At 40.1% G+C, this 23812-nt stretch overlaps 1 protein-coding gene across 1 annotated transcript in view; it reads right to left on the reverse strand.

Moving 5' to 3' along the window:
- Window positions 1–443: 443 nt before the first annotated feature.
- TAF15 (TATA-box binding protein associated factor 15) overlaps window positions 444–23812 on the reverse strand; it is a gene marked incomplete at its 5' end in the record, with an annotated part of 29995 nt that continues 6626 nt past the window's right edge. The window contains 11 exon segments of the mRNA NM_001315764.1: window positions 444–483; window positions 1763–2357; window positions 2465–2553; window positions 2670–2751; window positions 3554–3646; window positions 5962–6091; window positions 7158–7267; window positions 8839–8871; window positions 9505–9539; window positions 19369–19489; window positions 20940–21133. Coding sequence (NP_001302693.1) covers window positions 444–483; window positions 1763–2357; window positions 2465–2553; window positions 2670–2751; window positions 3554–3646; window positions 5962–6091; window positions 7158–7267; window positions 8839–8871; window positions 9505–9539; window positions 19369–19489; window positions 20940–21133 — 1522 coding nt within the window.

The raw sequence follows: 23812 nt of genomic DNA on the forward strand, positions 1-23812 counted from the left end.
GCTTGGAAACTACTATTCTAAACAGAGTTGGAGCTCAATAAATATTGTTGGAAGTAATATTTTACTTTCATGAAGTAGAATTCATCTCCTAATTCCTTAGGGTTTGAATATGCATCCTGAGTGAGACAGAACAATGCACTAATGTACAAAAGTCCACAAAACAAGCAGTCTTTATTGCAGTATTACAAAACACCTTCCATTTTGGCAATATTTTACAATGCACTTAGCTTCAAGGGTTGGGAATGAGAAGGTTGGAAACTAAAAGGGGAAATTTCAACGGACATTTCTAAAAGAAAAATTGTCCCAGCCCTCCCACCCAAATAAAAATCCAAATGTCACTTAATTTCACTACCCAAGAAGAGGCCACGAGGAAAGCAGCAGGCAAAACTCTGGCAATTTCACTATGGATCATGTCAGAGACAAAGGAACATTCAAAACAGTCATCAGTATGGTCGGTTGCGCTGATCATTTCTGTAGTCGTTTCTGGGAATGAAAAATAAAGAGCCACACTAAATTCTAATTTTCTACCAAGGGGGAGCATCAGACACTTCTCCAGTGTGCTGGTGGCTGGCATCGGCTTGACAATTTCTATAAGAATACATCATGCCCAACTTATTTATCTACTCTTAGAAGGTGCTTAATAAATGTCTAATTTCTCAGCTTTAAGACACAAAGTTTCCTAGAAACTTTGCTAACACGAACTCTCTTAAAATTTTTTCCATCTAGAATAAGGACTCTAAACGACTGTGGCATTTTGGGTTAGACTTTGCCAATGCCAGCACTCCACAAAGAAGAGCTGCTAGTAGAATAAGCAAGCAAACACTCTCATGTAAGAATTCTGAATCTGCCGCTTACTTTGAGATCTTGGAAAAGTTACTCAACACTTCTTACTCCATAAAATGGGAAGTAACACCTACTTCATGGGATTGACAGGACTAGAACTAAAGTATACAAAGACACTTTCACAGGATTTGCCACATGGTAAGAAATGTTCAATAGATGATAATTACCAACAATTATGCAGTGCTTCCCATGCCAGCAACTGCTAAATGTAAGCTAATACAACTCCATGAAAGGAGATATCAGCTCTGTTTTATAGATGAGAAATCTGATGCTCCAAAGGGTTGAGTAACTTGCCCAAGGTCACACAGCTACTACGTGGTGGAGCCAGGATTTGAAATAAGATAGTCTCCAAACCCTGTGTTCCTAACTACATGCTGTGCTAATACTTGTTACCTGCACTGTCTCTGGCACAGAGATGCTTACTACAGCGACTCAAGTTATTTTACACCACTGGTGATTCGACTTTGTCTATACCTTTCACACTCCCTTTAGTACCACCAGTGATTTTCACCTGGAAAAGCTGTAACAGAATCTCCAGAGAAACAAATACAGGGTAGCGTATGTGATTTGAAAAAGCACACCCCTATAAAAGGGGTGTTCTCCCCTCATTTAGATTAGGCATCCCTGATTTACAGACAGTTTCGAATTATCTCTCAACCTCATCTTTAGCTAGGAGAAAATAAACTAATGCACAAACTCATACAAATATAAATATTATGAATAAGAAGTTCCAAAACAAAATAAACTTTAGAAAATGCTAAGCAGAAAGCAAATGGATCTTCTCCATCCTAAGAGCTGCCAATGGGAAATTCAAGTTCCAAACAACTGGATAAGAAGAAAATGTGACAAAAAGGATTTAGACACTAAAAATCTAGGCGCAATGAGGTAAAAAAGTTAGCACGTACATTCTAATACTCACCTTCCTCCCATCTTGCCTCCATAGCCACCTCGGTCTCCTCCATAGCCCCCACTTCGGTCTCCACCATAGCCGCCGCCACTCCTGTCTCCTCCGTAGCCTCCACTTCGGTCCCCACCATAGCCACTGCCACTACCACGGTCTCCTCCGTAGCCCCCCCCACTTCGGTCTCCTCCATAGCCGCCTCGGTCTCCTCCATAGCCGCCTCGGTCTCCTCCATAGCCGCCACCTCGGTCCCCTCCATAGCCGCCACCTCGGTCTCCTCCATAGCCGCCACCTCGGTCCCCTCCATAGCCGCCACCTCGGTCCCCTCCATAGCCGCCACTTCGGTCTCCTCCATAGCCGCCACCTCGGTCCCCTCCATAGCCACCTCCTCGGTCCCCACCATAACCTCCTCCTCGGTCCCCACCATAGCCACCCCCACTTCTGTCTCCTCCATAGCCACCCCCACTTCTGTCTCCTCCGTAGCCACCGCCGCCACTTCTGTCTCCTCCATAGCCACCCCCACTTCTGTCTCCTCCGTAGCCACCTCGGTCTCCACCTCTGCCCCCACGACCTCTGTAGCCCCTCTCTCCACCGTAGCCTCTTCCCCGGAAATCTGCAAGGTAGAAATGCAAACCAGTAAGGCCAGCAGAATAATGGAAAGCCTCCCTAATGCTGGTCAGAAGATTGACATCATGTAGGTATTGCTAAAGGCCCACCCACCTCCTCCTGAGGGACGAGAGTCCTCCGGTCTGGGCTCATTGCACTGATTGCAGGAATTCCTTCGAGCAAAGTTCATATTTCCACATGACCTAAGAAAGGAGTAAAACAATACGCTCAATAGTTTCCAAAGGATTCAGAACCCCCTCTTGCACCCTCCTACTCCAATCCCGACTCCTACTCCCACCAAAATAAACAGGATACTTACGGATTAGGGCAAACCCAGTCTCCACTTTTGGGGTCTCCACCTCTCCCCTGAAAGCCTCCCCGGCCTCTATATCCTCCACGGCCTGGGGACAAGAGGAATCAATAGCAGACATTAACAAAGCAGAGGCAAAGCACCAGATCAAAGAACTAAGAACATGTGCTCATCAGTAACTGCAGCTTCCCTACTCCTAAACTAACCCCTCATGGCTGTACTCAGTGATTCTTCGATTTGGGGCTTTCCTTATTTAATCAATGTAGGAAATGTGGGAGAACTCCCCCAGGCACACATCATAGCACAAATACTGCACTAAAAAACTTCAAAATCCATTTCTGTAATACCCTCCTTAGTCCGAAAATCTAGGTGATTAAGGTTAAGCAAAAAGACATACTTAAAAAAATTTTTTTGGCTGCGCCCGAGAACACAAAAATTCCTGGGCCAGACACCAGACCTGTGCCACAGCAGTGACCCAGCCACAGCAGTGATGTCAGATCCTTAACCCACTGAGCCACGAGGAACTCCGAATTTAAAGAATCAGACGTAACAGAAATGAATGAGTTGACAGTAACTGTATCAGCAAATTTACAAACTGGTCAGTTAACTACCTAACTAGGTATCATTTAAACAACTGCCTCCTGATTTCCACGTGAACAGCAAACTGCCCACGCTGGTTTCCAAAGAGATATCTAGAACCTTCTTGCACTACTTTCTTAGCTAGTAACACCTTACTTACTGAATCTCCTACTGTGTACCTCACTATAAGACAAAAGGAAAAAGACCCAGGGGGAGAAAGGTAGTATCAAGTTCATATAGCAGGGACAGAACATGGACTCAAATCCAAATCCTCTGTAATCCCAAGGCCTATGAGCAACAAGTATCTTACTTACCTCGCCGTCCACCCCCACTTCCACCTCCTCTCATGAACTCAGGTCTTCTGGTGGCGAAGGACACTTTAATGATGTTGCCATGAAATTCTTTCCCTAAGAAAAAAGAAAAGGGTTTTGAAGAAATTCTACTCCCCATCTCCACCTCTCACCAAAAATATAAACTGTCTTGAAAAGTTTTAGTGTCAGATGAATAACTGACACGTCCCCACAGAAATTCAAACACACTAGTGTTCCCAAGAGTCAAGATAACAGTACTAGAACATGACAAAATTTATTGAATAGAGCAGACCTGTCACTGGAAGATAATCATTTCTTACTAAGGGAAAAAAAAAAAAAATCAACCACATCTATCATTTTCACATGAAAAAAGCCAAGTATAAGATAATGTGTCTAGTATGCTATCATTTGGAGATAGGGGGGCCAGCGTTGGTTAATTTGTTTTTGGCCATACCCATGGCATTCCGAAGTTTCAGGGCCAGTGATCAAATCCCCACTAGAGCACTGACCTAAGCCACAACAGTGACCACCACGTCCTTAACCACGAAGCCACCAGGGAACTCCAACCATTTCTGTTTTTTAAAGAGAACACATGTGTGTGCATGCATGCCTGTATAGACACTGCCTATTGCCCTTAACTCTCAATAAGGAAAACAAGATCACTAGGAAGCAAAGGTGGAAAAAAACTCATTTTTTACTATATACTGTTTTACTGTTTAAAGCATTTTTCACCTTAGGTAAGCGGTATCTTTTCTTTCTTTTTTTTTGGTTTTGCTTTTTAGGGCCTCACCGAGGCATATGGAGATTCCCAGGCTAGGGGTCCAATCAGAGCCTCCACCACAGCCACAGCAACTCAGGACCCAAGCCATGTCTATGACCTACACCACAGCTCACAGCAACACTGTATCTTTAACCAACTGAGCAAGGCCAGGGATCAAACCTGCATCCTCATGGATACTAGTCAGGTTCACAACCCACTGAGCCACAATAGGAACTCCTGGATTAGAATTTTAAAAGCTATAAAAATACTTGGTAAGGTCTAAACTATGGAGTTATATTAAGAGGCTCATTTGGGACAGGCAAAATAATTCTTTACATATCATGAGCAAAATAAATTGTTTTATGAGTCACAGAAACTATGAAACAAGCAGAAAAGTGAGGAAGAACGGACCAAACCTTCAAGAGCAAGGTGATAGGGCCTGACTGGTGAAAAAAGTAAAAAAAATAGAGGTGAAGACAGGGTATCACAATCTTGTCTTTGAAGAAGTAAAGAAATACAATTATGTATTGGAAGACACTGGTGCAATAATCTTGAAACTGGAAGGGACCGCAAGTGCTTGTCAATCAGGCATAGTTTAGTACTTCAGAAACAGTGGGACTAGACTGCCTAAGTCTGAATCCTGACTCTGCCACTTATTGTGTGAGCTTGGAAATCACCCATCTCCTCTGTGCCTCAGATTCATCATCTGTAAAATGCTAATAAAAAGGTATGTGTTATCATAGGATTACTGTGAAAATCAAACTGAATCAGTACATATAAACTTCCTAGAACTGTGCCTAGCCTAAAACCACAGTAAGCATGCAGTGTTAGTTATTATTAAATCAGGGTAAAATAAAAACAATGAATTTAAAATAACATGGGAAAATGACTGTTAAAACGTTAAGTGAAAAAAAGCATGAGACAAAACTACATTTGCTATATGATTATAAACTATTTTTAAAATACATTTTAGGAGTTCCTATTGTAGCTCAGCCGGTTAAGAATATGACTAGTATCCATGAGGATGCAAGTTCGATCCCTGGCCTCACTCAGCGGGTGAAGGATCCGGCGTTGCCTCGAGTTGTGGCATAAGTCACAGACGTGGCTCAAATCTGGAGCCTCTGTGGCTGTGGTATAGGCCGGCAGCTGCAGCTCTGATTTGACCTCTAGCCCAGGAACTTCCATAAGCTGCAGGTATGGCCCTAAAAAGAAAAAGAAAAGAAAAAAAAAACAAAAAAACAAAGAAAGTTAATTTTAAAAAATACCAGTAATTGTTTCTGTATAGAGAACTATGGATGCTTTACTCCTTTCTTCTTCTTTCCTATATTTTATTTTCAGGGGGAAAAAAAATCTTATTGTTTCTTCTGAGTATGTACTAATATTATATTTGAAGAGAAATTAACCTAAATTTAAAAAAAATATAGAATAAACAAGGCCAACTCTCTACATCTCTATCAGGGTGGCCTCACACACAATATAAGGAAATATTCTAGACAGTGAGCTCATTTCATTTCTAAAGGTTATGTAAAAACTCTGGCCTGTATTCTCAACAGACATGAAAACTGTCATTGTCTACCAGAATTTATTTTCACTTCAAGACTAAGAAACATTTATCCAAACTGTACACTGAAACTGTATGAATGAGGTATACCATCAAACCAGTCAATGGCTGCCTTAGCTGAAGGAGGGTCATCAAATGATACTGTTGCCTCCCCTTTTGGCTTCCCCGTGTCCTTGTCTGTGTATAGATTTATCATTGGCTTTCCAGTCTTCTTATTTGTCTGAGGAACAAACAAATCGATGTTAGCATTTTAAGAAAAAGTTAAAGGTTTTTTTTTTTTTTTTTTTTTTTTTGGTCTTTTTGTCATTTCTAGGGCCGCACTCGAGGCATATGGAGGTTCCCAGGCTAGGGGTCAAATCAGAGCTATAGCCGCTGGCCTACACCAGAGCCACAGCAACTCAGGATCTGAGCCGCATCTGCAACCCACACCACAGCTCACGGTAATGCCAGATCCTTAACCCACTGAGTAAGGCCAAGGATCGAACCCGCAACCTCATGGTCCCTAGTCGGATTCGTTAACCACTGAGCCATGATGGGAACTCCGTAAAAAAATTTTTTATAAGGCTAGAAAGAATGTTCACCAAGCAAATAAATAAATTGACCTTAAAGCATACACACTGGATTTGGTTGGGAAGGGAGCAGAAAACAAGAATTCTACTTTTAAGAACTGTGTGAATTTTTTACATATTCATGTGTAATTACTAATTTCTTAAGAAATTTTTACTCTCCAAGAAGGGGGTAAAATATCTAATTCCGTAGACACCAAAACAAGGGCAATTACAAACTGATTTCAGGCAAATGCTACAATCTGCTAACACCGCTCTAAATGCCACTTTCCTAGTTGGAGATGAAAAATATATGCATGAACAAGTACAAAAAAGTTATAAAGTAAAGCATTAAATATGGGGTGAATAGATATTAAATACCATCATAAAAAGTTTTTAGTAATAATGGGTTTTCATATGTTGGCATTTCAAAATATAAGAATGTTCTCACAGTCTCATTTGATTCCCACAATTTTAGGAGCTAGGCAGAGAATATTTTTAGAGCCCTAAGATTGAAGGCCAAAGCTATGAGCAGCCGTGGAAAGGTAAACACTGCAAGGAATAAAATCTTTGTGTATTTGGCAAACATAGCAAAGGCCTACAGAGAAGAGTGAGCATGTGCATGAGGAAAGTTTAAGAGACAAGCCCTACTGGAGTACAGGCTTATTATGTAATCTATGTATCTTAACCAGAATATGTTCATAATTTGTAATTTTCAACATAAACCAACTTTTTACTCACCTTGATAATTCCTATTTGTTTAAAGAATTCCCCCACTTGATCTGTAGACACACCCTCCCCAAGTCCTTGCACAAAGATTGTGTTGTTATCTGAATTATCAGATTCTGAATCTGAGGGGAAAAAAAAACATGGTTAATTTTATAGATTCCTTAGGTTGTTTACATCCTGCTTAATAATCAAGAATAATTTATTGTTCAATATTCAAATATTTCTATGACCAAAAAGAAAAAAGACTAATAGACAAAACATCTTAAACATGCGAAGTGGTCATAGTAGTTATTGGGTGTTTTTTTTTTTTTTTTCTTTTTTTCCTTTTCTTCTTTTTTTGGCTGTACCAGCAGTACATGGAAAGATGAAGTTCCTGGGCCAAGGATCAAACCGCACACCACTGCAGCCTGGGCCACAGATATAGCAATCCCAGTTCCTTAATCTGATGCACCACACAGAAACTTCCAACAACAGTTCTTTGGTAGTTGAATTCTCACAACTAAACTTCAGGTAAAGTGGATCAAAGTCCACACTATGTCAAATATATAGACCAATTAAAGGAGCTCTTATAAATCTCACTCTTCAGATTCAGATACAGGACTCAAGCTCATGGAAAGATGAAGACAGTTGGCATAAAGGAGCGTTCCTTTCTCTGGAGAGCTTTAATTGTTTCTGGCTAATCAATACTTCTAAGGCTCTCTAGTAGAAAATTTCTCAAATCTGACACTTGGACTTCCAAGCAAGCCAAGTAGAAATGCTGGTTTCCCATTCACTGCAATAAGCTTTATATATACCAGATGGTAGGGGCACCCTGACAGACACCTTACCTTACATGCACACTTTTGGATTAGTACAACAAAGTAAGAAGGATGTATAAAAATTCAGTCCATCAAGGGATAATTCAGAAATTCCATCCATATAGACAGAATACTATGGCTTCTTAATAAAAACAAAAGTTCTGATTTCAATATATACCAAATTTTGGCTCAAATAGAATTTTTTTTTTTTTTTTTAAATCTTTTTAGGGCCACACATGCAGCATTTGGAAGTTCCCAGGCTAGGGGTCCAATCAGAGCTATAGCTGCTGGCCTACACCACAGCTCACGACCTATAGAGCTCATGGCAACACCTGCTCCTAAGCAAAGCCAGGGATCAAACCCACATCCTCATGGATACTAGTTGGATTTGATACTACTAAGCCATGACAGAAACTCCCTCGAATAGATTTTTAATCTCTAAACCATAACTTTCAAAAGGCTCCAGGTAGCCCTGAATTTCATTTAAAAATAAAAAGCCACATGAAATTAGTAACTTGTGCTTAGAGTTAAGACAATTCTCTCGTGTGTGAATTTAGACTTCTTAGGCCCACAAAGCAGACTATCAATCCAATGTAATATTTTCCTAAACATGGCTATTCTAATCCCCCAGTGATACCAATTCTCTCCTATCTGATTTATAGTAATTAAATAATACTAACTAGCAGTACAAAATCAAGTAACTTCTTCACAAAAGAAAAAGCAGAGAGCACAGGAAAGCACAAACACGGGTCTTCAGAACAGCTCTGGCGACATTATCAAATGCAATCTCTCTCCTGTACTAACTCCTCCGGATACACACACTTTTGCCTTGAAAAAAAAAAATGGAAAACTAACATTCTCTTAGGGGCAAAGTCACAAACTACCATAAACCTTACCAGCATCTGGCCTGGGTCCATAATCCCTGTGACCTAAGGGAAAAGAAAAGAAAAACAAAAAGAAAGCTATTTAAGGCAACTCATTAGAAAGCATTTAAAAACAGCAATAAGAACCAAGGCATTAAAAGTCAATACTTCCAAAATCCTTGAAAGTCAACCAACACAGATTTACAAAGTAAATATATAAATTAAGCTTTATTAAAAGTTTAAGAAATCAAGATGAATGTCAATATTCCCTTAATCTTGTCCCAGACGGCACCAGCCACTTTGGCGTTATGCTAGTATCACTTCTGTTAAGCTCTGGTTGTGAAGGCTGATTGGAAAACCCTAATAATTTAAAAACACCATGTCAGCTACCTTTATTAAAAAACATACTGACAAAAATCCAGTGAAGGTCTCATTCATTGGTCACCACAGACTCTTTCATGCAAATTCACTGTGTAGAAACCCATTGGACTGTTTGAAGTCAACTGTGTCTTTTTAATGTTTTGAGATACATATGTGTATATGTGTATACATATATATATATATAATTTTTTAAAGCACACAACATACACCAGCCTCAACAGAGTAAGAAAGGGCTTAGACTGCATCTACGGGAGATTGGTGGCTTTTTAGATTTATATAGCATTTCCACTGAAACATTTTGGGATACTCAGCACTTACCACCAAAATTTTTGAAGCCACCGCGGTCACCACCACTGCAGAGGAAAAATTGAAGAAATGATTTCTTCCTTAAGTCTCTAATGTGCTGAGCCCTGGGCTCAATCTACACTTAACTGTCACAAGTAGAGCACCTAGGAAAACAGTAGCACCTCTAACTTTCCAGTAAATTCCATTTCATAGACTTCAAAATGTTGTTTTCACCTAAATGTTTTCCCAAGGATCTATTTCTACTAGGGTGCCTTTTAAAGCTTATTACAGAACATATCTAAATATACTTCTTTTAAAATCTTCCCAACCCCAAGCCAACGGGATACTATTCAAACCGAAACTTAGAACTGGAGGCACAACATGAAGAATGCTAAACTAGAGCAAACATTCTTCCCAAGGGGACAGTTTTGTTAAATATGAGAAAAAGGAAAACGAACTACAAGAATAATATAAAGGTTAAAATTTTGATAGCAGAATAAAGGAGGTAAAAACTTGAGCACTATGTTCAACTATGGGTTTTATGAGATGAAGAAAAAAAGGTACAAATATACACAAAAGTGAGACTGATTGAAAGCAGTCTTAAAATTTCCAATCTTCCAGAAATCTGGTAAATTGAGCACTAAAAAAAGATAACCTGAAACTGCCCTCCTACTCCACACCCACTGTAACATGCTAGATCTCTTCCAAGCAGAGCTGCTGAAATTCATGCTGCCAAATGCTCTCTGCACACCCATCAGTAGACCATATCAGAGACAGAATACTGCATACCCCACAAGAAGATGACTTTATTTGGCAATTTCCACTGCCAGGTAAATCAATGGTCCTTGGGTGCATAGCTTTACGTAAGAAATCTAAGATTTCTCGTATCACTTTTTTTTTTTTTTTGGCTGTGACTACGGCAAGCCAAGTTCCAGGCCAGGGATCAAACCCAAATCAAAGAGTTACAATACCAGATCTGTAACCTGCTAAGTCACCAAGGAACTCCCAAGAGACTGTAAATACTCCTAGATTAAAAGCTTGTTTCTCTTAACTGAATTATGTAATCCTCTAAGATTCATATGCTGACATGAAAATAAAAACACCAAAGTTTTCAAATGATACCTAATTTTCTACTATAACCCAAGAAACTAATCCAGTATACTAATGTCTCTTCACTGCTTAAAGCCCAGCCCTCTAGATGGTTTTTCTGAATCATCCTGAGAAAAACCACTTTAACCAAATTGAAAAAGCATTTTTCTTTATAAATCTATTCTACTACCTTGATGCAAAAAAAAAAAAAAAAAAAAAAACTCCCTTGCAGGTAGCTTAGGTATACACACATGCATCTTAACTTGATATAAATTTCTTATCTGATCCTCAGGAAGTCTAAAACGGAGAGTCGGGCTATGCAGACAAAATGAAGCTCAAGTCCTTCATAAACAGTTTCCAACTGAGTCTCTAAGAACCATCATAAGACTTTCAGAATATTACCCAAGCCCTTTCCCACCCACATTTCTAATTGGCCTACATATTACTGCTTAACTTTTTTTTCTTTTTGTCTTTTCGCCTTTTCTGGGGCCACTCCCATGGCATATGGAGGTTCCCAGGCTAAGGGTCTAATCGAGCTGTTGCTGCCAGCCTACGCCAGAGCCACAGCAATGAGGGATCCAAGCCCCGTCTTCGACCTACACCACAGTTCAGAGGAACGCCAGATCCTTAACCCACTGAGCAAGGCTAGGGATCGAACCCCCGACCTCATGGTTCCTAGTCAGATTCGTTACTCACTGAGCCACGATGGGAACTCCATTGCTTAACTGTTTAAGTAAAGGAAGCCAATAGAATTCTTGAGGTTAAATTGCTAAAAATTGTATTAGAAACCAAGACATCCTCAGATTTCTTCAAAGATGATCATTAGAACTCTAAAAAATGATGAGAAAAGAACTAGTGAAAATATTAAGCCCATATTCCTATTCCTATGTCAGGACCTTAAAGCACATTTTTTTTTTTGACCACACCCATGCATGTGGAAGCTCCCAGGCCAGGGATGGAACACAAGCCACAGGCAGTGACTTGAGCTGCTGTAGTGAAAATGCCAGATTCTTAACCTGCTGTGCCACAAAAGAGCACCCAAGTAGATTTTTTTTTTATTAGGAAATTTTCACAATTAAGTACTGGAAGAGATACGGCTTAATTATTTTCCTGTCATCTTAACAGAGTACCAAATTGTTTATCTGGCCACAATGGAAGGAAAATACAATTTCATACATGAATTAGTTTCTATAATTTCTATTCTGGCCAGCAATTTAAGTTTGAATAATTTAAAAAAAGACACACTCCTGTAAAATACAAAAGATATAAAACAAGTAGGGGAGTTACCATAGTGGCTCAGTGGTTAACAAACCCAACTAGTATCCATGAGAATGCAGGTTCGATCCTTGGCCTCACTCAGTGGTTAAGGATCTAGCACTGCCATGAGCTGTGGTGTAAATCACAGATGCAGCTCAGATCCCGAGTTGCTGTGGCTGTGGTGGACTCTGGCAGCTGTAGTTCTGATTCGAACCTTAGCCCAGGAACCTCCATATGCCACAAGCACGGCTCCAGGGAGACAGAAGAAAAAGAAAAAAAAAACTAGGTTTAGGAGTTCCTGTCATGGCTCAGTGGTTAACAAATCCAACTAGGAACCATGAGGTTGCAGCTTCGTATCCCTGGCCTTACTTTACTCAGTGGGTTAAGGATCCGGCATTGCCGTGAGCTGTGGTGTAGGTCGAGGTCATGGCTCGGATCCCACATTGCTGTGGCTGTGGTGTAGGCCGGCGGCTGCAGCTCCAATTCAAACCCTAACCTGGGAACCTCCATATGCCACAGGAGTGGCCCAAAAAACAACGAAAAGACAAAAAAAAAAAAAAAAAAAAAAAAAAAGTTCATAATTTCCTATTCCTTTATTTAACGGCATTTTAACTTTACATCATCTTTACTGAGCACTTACTTTATAAATTCAACCATAAATATGGAATCAACATAAGTGCATTCAAAAAAGCACTAGTTTTCAAACTAACAGACTCAAGGTATAGTCTTAACAACTGCTAATCAACCTTAAAATCTGGACAAGCAGGCTTCAGTTTCCTCCCTCCCAAAATAAGGGTTCTGGAGTTCCCGTCGTGGCGCAGTGGTTAACGAATCCGACTAGGAACCATGAGGTTGCGGGTTCGGTCCCTGCCCTTGCTCAGTGGGTTAACGATCCGGCGTTGCCGTGAGCTGTGGTGTAGGTTGCAGACGCGGCTCGGACCCTGCGTTGCTGTGGCTCTGGCGTAGGCCGGTGGCTGCAGCTCCGATTCAACCCCTAGCCTGGGAACCTCCATATGCCGAGGGAGTGGCCCTAGAAAAGGCAAAAAGAAAGCGGCCCAAGAAATAGCAACAACAACAACAAAAAACAACAACAGAAAAAAGACAAAAAAAAAAAAAAAAAAAAAAAACAAAATAAGGGTTCTACATCCTTACTACTCAAAAGGTGGTCTATGGAATAGCAGCAAAGACAGGGCTTGGGAGTGTCTAAGAAAAACAAACTCAGAGTTCTCGTCTGGGTTCAGTGGTTACGAACCAAACTGGCATCCATGAGGACACAGGTTTGATTCCTGGCTTCACCCAGTGGGTTAAGGATATTGAGATTCCGTGAGCTATGGAGAAGATCACAGACGCAGCTAGGACCCTGTGTTGCTGTGGCTGTGGACTAGGCCGGCAGCTGCAGCTCCGATTGGACTCCTAGCCTGGGAACCTCCATATGCCATAGGTTTGCCCCTAAAAAGCAAAAAAAAAAAAAAGGAAAAGCAAGCTTGCCCCAGACCTTCTGAATCAAAATCTTCATTTTAATAAGATCCCCAAGGAATTCCTAAGTACATTACAGTTGGAGAAGCACAGGTCTAAATGATTTATAATTCTATGTAAGGCTTTCTTTCAAACTCCAATGTTTCAATCACTTTCTTTTTCCTTAGTAAGAAATCCCATACTTACTAGTTATATTACAAAACCTTATTAGGAAATTTATTACATTAAATATGGTAAATAAACCTCAAGTAGTACCACTATTAAATCAGTTAACAGGAATTCCCAATGTGGTGCAGCGCAATCGAATCTGACTAGGAACCATGAGGTTGTGGGTTCAATCCCTGGCCTCGCTCAGTGAGTTAAGGATCCAGCGTTGCTGTGAGCTGTAGTATAGGTCACAGCCAGGGCTCGGATCCCCAAGTTGCTGTGGCTCTGGTGTAGGCTGGCGGCTACAGCTCCAATTAGACCCCTAGCCTGGGAACGTCCATATACCTCGGGTGCGGCCCTGAAAAGAAAAAAGAAAAAAAAAAAAAAAAGTGTTAAATCAGTTAACAGAAGATGGCCTGCAATTAAGAATCTTTCTTTCAGGAGTTCCCATCATGGCTCAGAGGTAATGAACCCAACCAGTATTCATGAGGATGCAGGTTCGATCCCTGGCCTCACTCAGTAAGTTAAGGATCCCGCATTGCTGTAAGCTGTGGTGTAGGATGGCAGCTGCAACACCAATTCGACCCCTAGCCTGGGAACTTCTATATGCCTCTTGTGCAGCCTTAAAAAGCAAAAAAAAAAAAAAAAAAAAAAAAAAAAAAAATCTTTCTTTCAAATCCGTAGTCAAGTTACAAGTCCCTTTCCATATACTAAGTTAAGGCCCCACTAGCAAATTAAGGGATGAAGGCACATGAACATCTATGAGTCAAGATGTTGCCACAACAAATTTGTTTTCCTCTCCAGAAAAGCAAACTTGTTGGAGTTCCCGTCATGGCACAGTGGTTAACAAATCCGACTAGGAACCATGAGGTTGCAGGTTCGGTCCCTGCCCTTGCTCAGTGGGTTAACGATCCGGCGTTGCCATGAGCTGTGGTGTAGGTTGCAGAGGCGGCTCGTGGCTCAGATCCCGCATTGCTGTGGCTCTGGCGTAGGCCGGAGGCTACAGCTCTGATTTGACCCCTAGCCTGGGAACTTCCATATGCCGAGGGAGTGGCCCTAGAAAAGGCAAAAAGACAAAAAAAAAAAGACAAAAAAAAAAAAAAAAAAAAAAAAAGAAGCAAACTTGTACACATAAAGAATTCCTGAAATAAGGACATTCTAAGGTGAATTAATAGATCTATTTACTAGAGACATAATATAAGCATACTCAAATTTATGGCTGACTGACTCTTGCATAAGAAATAAATTGTTTGCTCTTTTTTTTGGCGGGGGCACTCCCACAGCACCTCCAACTTCCCAGGCCAAGGAATGAACCCAGTGACCCAAGCTGCCACAGTGACAACACCAGATCCTTAACCACTGCACCACGAGGGAACTCCTCACTTGTTTATTCTCTTTTTTTTTTTTTTTGATTCAATTATAGAAATAGTTGTACCAAGTTCGAAACCACAATGAGCAGCCTACCCAGGGGTAGACTCTGAGACTTTCACTATTACAGCATTACATATTTAGAAAAGACAGTCATTTAATTTCAGGTGCTTGCCAAAAAAGAAAATGTTCCTTGACAAAATCTTTATTCCCAAAATTTGATTTTTTTTTTTTTTTGGTCTTTTTTTTCGCAATTTCTTGGGCCGCTCCTGTAGCATGTGGAGGTTCCCAGGCTAGGGGTCTAATCGAAGCTGTAGCCACCGGCCTATGCCAGAGCCACAGCAACGCCAGATTGAAGCCACGTCTGTGACCGACACCACAGCTCACGGCAACACCAGATCCTTCACCCACTGAGCAAGGCCAACGATCAAACCCAAAACCTCATGGTTCCTAGTCGGATTCTTTAACCACTGCGCCATGACGTGAACTCCCCAAAATTTAATTTTTAAAAATTCAAATATGTCTATATTCAAAGACTGAAGTGTCAAGAAATAAGAGGACAATACAGGAATCTATTCCCAGAAAATTCAATACCTAGAGAGAAAAAGAAATTTAGCTAAAAACTGAAAAAGGTTAGTTTCTTAAAAAACTGTGCTTGTGTTTGACTTTTCATGCTAGCAAATCCAGAGCACAAATTTTAGACGTGAAAACTAACATTAATTCCAAACATAAACGACTCAACCAGATTTAAATACCATTCCCAACAATAGCTGTATTTATGTTCTATTTCTTCCCATGTCTTATAGGTGTGGTAAAAAGGCTTTCTGGGAGTTCCCGTCACGGCGCAGTGGTTAACGAATCCGACTAGGAACCATGATGTTGTGGGTTCGGTCCCTGCCCTTGCTCAGTGGGTTAACGATCCGGCGTTGCCGTGAGCTGTGGTGTAGGTTGCAGACGCGGCTCGGCTCGGATCCTGCGTTGCTGTGGCTCTGGCGTAGGCTGGCGGCTACAGCTCCGATTCAACCCCTAGCCTGGGAACCTCCATATGCCACAGGAGCGGCCCAAAAGAAATAGCAAAAAGACCAAAAAACAAAACAAAACAAAAAAAAAAACGCTTTCTGGATTCAATATTTACCAACATTTCAGAAGGCCAAGAATCTATCATTCTAGAGCTGTACTGTTCAATATAGCATTTACTAGCCACATGTGACCACTGACCCTCTGAAATATGGAGAATCTAAATCGAGATGTCGTCTAAATGTAAAATACAAAATGAATTTCAAAGACTTAGTATGAAAAAAAGGAATGTATGATATCTCCATTTTTATACTGGTTATATGATAAAATGATATTGATATTAGATTAAATAAAATCTATTATTAAAATTAATTTCACCTGTTTCTTTTTAAATGTGATTTACTAGAAAATTTTAAATTACACATGTGGCTCACAGTTGAGACTTGCATTATATTTCTATTGGGCAGCACTGCCTAGACTATCAACAACACATATGCACATTTTTAAGGGAGCTAATCAAAAATTCTTATAAGACATTCAAAATTTAAGATAACTCTTCTAAGGCTTGAGATATTAAAGCCTAAAAAAGCTACTCAACTTGATGACACACTATAATGGAAAACGGTTATCTATGAAGTTCTAGTAATTTTGCATTCATCACAACGCTAAAAAAACACAGAAAACGTATGGCCTTAAGCTTCTAGTCCACTATGAGGTCAGGGATCTATTTTAGATAACAATTAGAAATCCAATCTTTGTTGCTGCAACTCCTTTTTCAAAGAAAAACACTGTTTCCTATAGGCTCTATAATCTTCATGTTTCTCTTCCATATTTGGAAAGCTAACAGCTTCCTTTGGTTCTGAATTCGTCCTCCAGCCACGCAATCATACAACCTGAGTCTAAGAATGTCACACACTCCACCTTCACCCACAAACTGCATCCCTTCTTCTTTAATTATAAACCCAACTAATGATATTCTTCAAACAGCACTGAAAGGATCATATGTTCAAACTTGCTGTTTTTAAGATGATTACAAACACAAATGGGAGTGTTGATGAAGACTAACCAAAACTGTTTGGGTATTTTTGGTACTTAAATGTAAAACCAAATGTGGGAAAAAAAAGCCTGGGCTTTTTTTTCTTTCCTTTTAAACCCTTTATCCCCATAAATAAGCTAAAAGTCACATGTTGAGGAGTTCCCATCACGGCGCAGAGGAAACGAATCCGACTAGGAACCATGAGGTTGCGGGTTCGATCCCTGGCCTCGCTCAGTGGATTAAGGATCTGGTGTTGCCGTGAGCTGTGGTGTAGGTCACAGACACGGCTAGGATCCCAAGTTGCTGTGACTCTGGCATAGGCTGGCGGCTACAGCTCCGATTAGATCCCTAGCCTAGGAACCTCCATGTGCAGCAGGTGCAGCCCTAAAAGGATTAAAAAAAAAAAAAAAAAAATCACATTTTTTGAGCAAGATATTGCAACACATGATAACTATGTGAACTTCATATTTCAGTATCCATAAGTGAAGCTTTCTGGAACACAACCACATTTATTCATTTATATATTATCTACAGCTGTTCTGGTGCTACAAGGGCAGAGTTGAACAGACGTGACAGAAATCATGATCTGTAAATCCTAAATTACTTACTATGTGGCCTTTAACTTAAGTTTTTTACAAGTGTGCCACGCCAATATAGACAGTAAGCATAATCATCCATGTAAATTTCTTACAAAGGCCTTTCAGGTGCATTCCATTTATTGCTTGGGGGGGAATGGAGGATGGAGTATGTAGACAGCAACTAGGCAAGACCCATCCCCCCCAAAACCTACCCTAACTTGAAACAGATTACCATCATTTTGACCTAATTTACATGGGCTCCTACATAACATCTTGCTTGAAGATTTTCTAAGGCTAAATAAAAAGATCTGAAAATCAAAAACTTAGTTTCTAATTCAGTACATAGGCCAAAATTTATGCTGAAATATGCTGCCAAGGAGGTTATCAAAGTGCTTAAAACTGGGTTAAGATATAGACCTTCCCTCCTTTATCAGGAGGATCACTCAAAGTGACCTCTAAAATGAGTCATCTCTCAAAGGTAAAAACATATTTTTAAAGACTTCCCTACCCTCCACCTTCTGAGAAGTGGGATTCTACCATTCTTAGTGAGACATTGGCGTAACTTAATAGATAACTTATAGATAAAACTATAACTTTCTTATGAAGAAAAGTAAACCTATGATATACTAGGAAACATAGAGCATCCCAAGGCAGCCAATTATCTAAAACATATTAACTGGAAAATCACATACACCTGTTATCTTATTTAGGCTTCTGTTTGAGGTGGGGGGAGACTATGAGATAGAGGCTAAGAACCATGTCACTCTACGGTGCCCATTTATATGCACGTGATGGCAAACTCCTCTCTTTGATAATGAAGAGGCATATATTTGTTTTACCTCAATAAACTTTGGCTATTCATCAAAAAACACTTAATGTTCAAGTCTTATTCAATATGTTTAGACTTTAGTTTTGCCAGATCATTAAACATAAAGTCCGTGGGATCAAATTCCTGGCTCATCTTAAAAAATAATAATGCTGTATATAACTGATTGTCTCAGATCACTTCAGGGAATAGACACCCCGTCCCTAAGAGGCAAAAGAGTGACCTGGCACTGATAAGTTATTAAGTGTCAGTTAACAGGCTGCTGACAATTTCAATTCCCAAAGAATACAAATATCTTTTAAGCCTCTGTATTCTACATTCAAATTTGCAACCCACAAACCTCATCTGAGGACAATAAATGTCAACTATTTTTTCATTCCTGCTTTTCAAGCTAAACTGCTGAATTTACAGCTACATTTGAAAGTAATTTTAAAACCAGCTTTTATAACATATGCCATAAGTAAATAACAAAACCTGGTAATACCAGCAATGGAGAAAAGGAAACTGAAGGAAAAAGTCATTCCCTTTCCACAGCTTAGTCTAGACAAAATACACAATGGTATGTGATATGGAATAAAAGAGTTTAGTTACATAAAATCTTTCTCTCATTTGTCAAACCCAACTTTATACTCTGCTACTGCCTCCTAAAATTTTCCCTTCCCAAGAAGAATCAAGGTTAAAGAATAGCCTCTCTATGCTATAATCTAGAATTAACTTACCTTTTATCTTTTACAGATAAAACACTTGGATTTCCCAGAGACATCTTTTAAAGTAGTTTAAATCTATAGCTCTGGCAGGAAAAACACAGTTATGTGGCTTAACCACACCACAGTAGGGGACTTTTCGCCATTGATATTTTATATATATATCACATAAACTAACACAGTCTATCCTGAGGTGATTTACATGACATCCTAAGACTGAAAATAAAATTTGAATTTCTGTCCTCTTCTCTACAGCATCATTTCTTTTTTAGACTTCTTAACTAAATTAAATGATGGAATCAAACCAGCTAAGTAACAACAACAACAAAAAAAAAAAAGTAAGAAAGGAAGAAAGAAAGAAAAGAGAAGAAATGTAGACATCTCTATCTGAATACTTACCTTGATCCTGTCATAGGACCTCTTCCATCCTTGTCATATCCCCCACGCCCTCTACCTCCTCCCTGTGACCCGCCATATCCTCTATTATCTTCTCCATACCTACTCACATCACGACGGTCATCTACAAAAAAGATAATGAATACATACATACATAAACACTGACATTTCTGACAAAGGCTTCCTATCACATAAACATAAATGGCCCTTTTGGTCACCTGTAACCATCGGAAAGTAGCAAATGCGCACAAAACTCAAATGCAAGTCAACATAATACCATCTGGAGTTAAATGTATTTGAACATTATATTTAGGTCAGATTCCATTCTACTAAAGTCAGATAGCAAAAATGGTAATGTAGGAGTTCCCATGGTGGCGCAGTGGTTAACGAATCCGACTAGGAACCATGAGGTTGCGGGTTCGGTCCCTGGCCTTGCTCAGTGGGTTGACGATCCGGCGTTGTCGTGAGCTGTGGTGTAGGTTGCAGGCGCGGCTCAGATCCCGCATTGCTGTGGCTCTGGCGTAGGCTGGTGGCTACAGCTCCGATTAGACCCCTAGCCTGGGAACCTCCATATGCCGCGGGAGTGGCCCAAAGAAATAGCAAAAAAAAAAAGGTGATGTAGATACCAGCACGTGATGCGATGGTGATATGGAATAGTTTGAGTAAAGTACATGAGAACTGAAATACATGAAAAGAATACCCTAATTACTTAAAAGTTATTACTTTTTTTTCTTGTTTTTTTAGGGCTGTTCCTGTGGCACAAAAGTTCCCAGGATAGGGGTCGAATCAGAGCTGTAGCTGCCAGCCTGCACCACAGCTCACAAAAACACCAGATCCCCAACCCACTGAGTGAGGCCAAGAATTAAACCCACGTCCTCACGGATACTAGTCGGGTTTGTTACCACTGCACCACCACAGGAACTCCAATTTTTTTAACATCAAAAATATTTAAATGCAAATCAAACATGAACAAGGACTATCTGGATCTTCAAAGCAAGACATAGTAAGTTTATTCAATGGAGATATCCAGTGAAGGAGCTTCCACTTTTACTCATTCACTTATTCATTTTCAACTATTCAACAAATATTTATTGAGCAGGTCCATAGATGAATAAATTAAGACTCCTGCCCTTAAAGCATTCATTTTCATGCCATAGTGAGATTCCTAAATATCAGTGGTATATACAGAGGAAAAGAATGACTGGTCCTTCTTAGATTAGATTAGAGAAAGCTAATATAGGACCATAATTTCCTCAAATTACATACACCACCACTACCAAAAAAACTGGGAGCAGCAGCACTGTCAAATAATCAGCTGATTGAGACAACAAAGGAAATTCAAAAACTCATGTGACAGCAAAAAGTCATGTGACCATCAGGGGTCGCTAAGAAGTTCAGAAATAGAAATCTAATAAACTAGTTCTGATAAACATGAGAGAGAACATAATATTCAATACCACTACAAATTTTTATAAACAGTTGAAATTCTATGTGGGTCTTTTGACACAAAACTCAATAAGCAGACAATTTATGAGAGGGAAAAAAGAAAAATAACAAAGGTCAGCATATCTTACCTTGTGTGTGGTGGCTGTAATTTTCCCTTTGTGAATGGTAGGACTGCTGGTTTTGATTATAGGAATCATGCTGCTGATTGTAATTTGACTGCTCGTCATATGAGCCTTGATGGTGATCATAGCCTGACTGCTGGTTATATGAATCTTGTTGACCATAGTCTGACTGGTCATATGAAGGCACTCTTCCACTTTGGCTAAACAGAAATCAAGAACGTGAGCAATTTACAGCAGGATTACATCTACCGCAGCAGGCTGACAGACTAACTGCTCTGAGAGGCTTGCCCAGCTAGACCTCAAATTCACGACTCCCCTCCGGTGGGAATTATTTAGCTCTTTCATCTACAAACCTATCACCAATGAAATGATTTTAAAATAATTCTACTATCACTGAAAAGGCACATTATGAGAAAAACCACACCTACCCTTTAAAACTATCATGAAGCAAGAAAATCACTATGGTTTCTATCATCGCATTGAATTAAAAAAAATTAAAGGTGGGGAGTTCCCGTTGTGGCGCAGTGGTTAACGAATCCAACTAGGAACCATGAGGTTGCGGGTTCGACCCCTGGCCTTGCTCAGTGGGTTAACGATCTGCCGTTGCCATGAGCTGTGGTGTAGGTTGCAGACAAGGCTCAGTTCCCGAGTTGCTGTGGCTCTGGCATAGGCCGATGGCTACAGCTTGGATTCGACCCCTAGCCTGGGAACCTCCCTATGCCATGGGAGCAGCCCTAGAAAAGGCAAAAAAACAAAAAAACAAAAAAAAAAATTAAAGGTGATGTAAAATACAGTAACATGTCTGACTCTTTAACAAACATGACAAGTGCTGAGTACTTTTAACAGCTACACTAAAAGGCTCTATCTCAGTGTTTTGTTTTATTTTAAGGCTCTATCTCAGTTTTAATAACATTATAATGTTTTGGGGACTATTTTCTTATAATTATCTTTGAACCTATAATATATTCTTCTAAACATCTTTGATAATAGAACATTTTTTTTTTATGGCCGTGCTTGCAGCATGCAAAAGTTCCAGGGCCAGGGATCAAACTCTTGCCACAGCAGCAACCTAGGCCACAGCAGTGACAACGCTGGATCCTTAACCCACTGCCCCACCAAGGAATTCTGAGAATATTCTAAGCAATATGGCTATTAATTACCTGCTCTCAGGATGGGAACGTTGAAACCTTAACTGGAATTGAGTTCTAATGTTTATTCAAAAGAAAAGAAGAGCAGAGTTCCCATTGTGGTGCAGCAGAAATGAATCAGACTAGGAACCATGAGGTTGTGGGTCTGATCCCTGGCCACGTTCAGTGGGTACAAGATCCGGCGTTGTCGTGAGCTGTGGTGTGGTGCAGCAGAAATGAATCAGACTAGGAACCATGAGATTGTGGGTTTGATCCCTGGCCTCGTTCAGTGGGTTCAGGATCCGGTGTTGTCATGAGCTGTGGTGTCAGTCACAGACGTGGCTTTGATCTGGCGTTGCTGTGGCTCTGGCGTAGGCCAGCAGCAACAGATCCGATTCAACCCCTAGCCTGGGAACCTCCATATGCCGCAGGTGCAGCCCTAAAAGGACCAAAAGACAAAAAAAAAAAAAAAAAAAAAAAAAAAAGAAGGGGGACCAATATAAGGCTTCACAACTTAATAGTCACATCTTATTTTGCATCGAATGATCAAAACAATCTAATAAAGATTCCCTAAATCCAAAACATATCACAACAGTGGTCAGAACCCTAGCACTTCACTTTAAAATGACTATCAAACCAAACCAAATTTAATGTTCCTCTTTGGCCCACATTTATATGTCACATTTCCAAAAAATAGATTCTTACAAAAAGATTCTCCTAAAATTGAAAACTAACCAGCAGGGCTTCAAGAGCCTTCTAACATAATGTATTCCCTACATTTGTACTTCATTATGCACTTTTCTGTTTGTTTTTTTTAAAGGGCTGTACCTGCAGCATATGGAAGTTCCCAGGCTAGGGGTAAAACTGGAGCTTACAGCACAGCCACAGCAACGTGGGATCTGCACTGCATTTGCAACCCATACCACAGCTCAGTGCAGCGCCAGATCCTTAACCCACTAGTCCAGGCCAGGGATCCAACCTGCATCCTCATGGATACTAATTGGATTCATCACCGGTGAGCCACAGTGGAAACTCTCTCACTTTTCTTTCTTTCATGTTTTAAAGTTTTATTAAAGGAACAATAATTTTTTTTTTTTTTTGTCTTTTGTCTTTTTAGGGCCTCACCCGCAGCATATGAAGGTTCCCAGGCTAGGAGTCTAATCTGAGCTGCTGCTGCCAGCCTACGCAAGAGCCCCAGCAACACCAGATCCAAACCGCATCTGCTACCTACACCACAGGCCCACAGTAACGCCGGATCCTTAACCCACTGAGTGAGGCCAGGGATCAAACCCTCAACCTCATGGTTCCTAGTCAGATTTGTTTCTGCTGCGCCAAGATGGGAACTCCAGTATCAATAAATTTGATTTACGAGTTTGCGATACTTTTTGCTATTCAACAAAGTGATTCAGTTATATATATATACATACAACCATTCTCTTTCAGATTATTTTCCTACATAGATCACCACAGAATACTGGGTAGAGCACTCTGTGCTATATAGCACTACCCATTTTTCAAAGCACTATCCTGTCTATAATAAGACTGATAATTTCTCTTTACCAATGATAATTTCTGACACTTTCATAGTGTTTAAAACAGGATCAATTAAATTAGGGAATGCAAAAGTATTTCACAAATTTTAAACCACAGTAAAAAGTCAGTTACTATTATTAAAATGAATAACAACTGCAGACTCCTCGAATCTAAAAATTTTTAAAAACTCTAAGACCTGTAAAACTGTTAACATTCACC

This window comes from Sus scrofa, chromosome 12 (assembly GCF_054392235.1).
Source record: "Sus scrofa isolate SSC_HxYL_T2T_F1_AM1 chromosome 12, Sscrofa_HxYL_maternal_Yorkshire_Landrace_v2.0, whole genome shotgun sequence".
NCBI lineage: Eukaryota > Metazoa > Chordata > Mammalia > Artiodactyla > Suidae > Sus > Sus scrofa.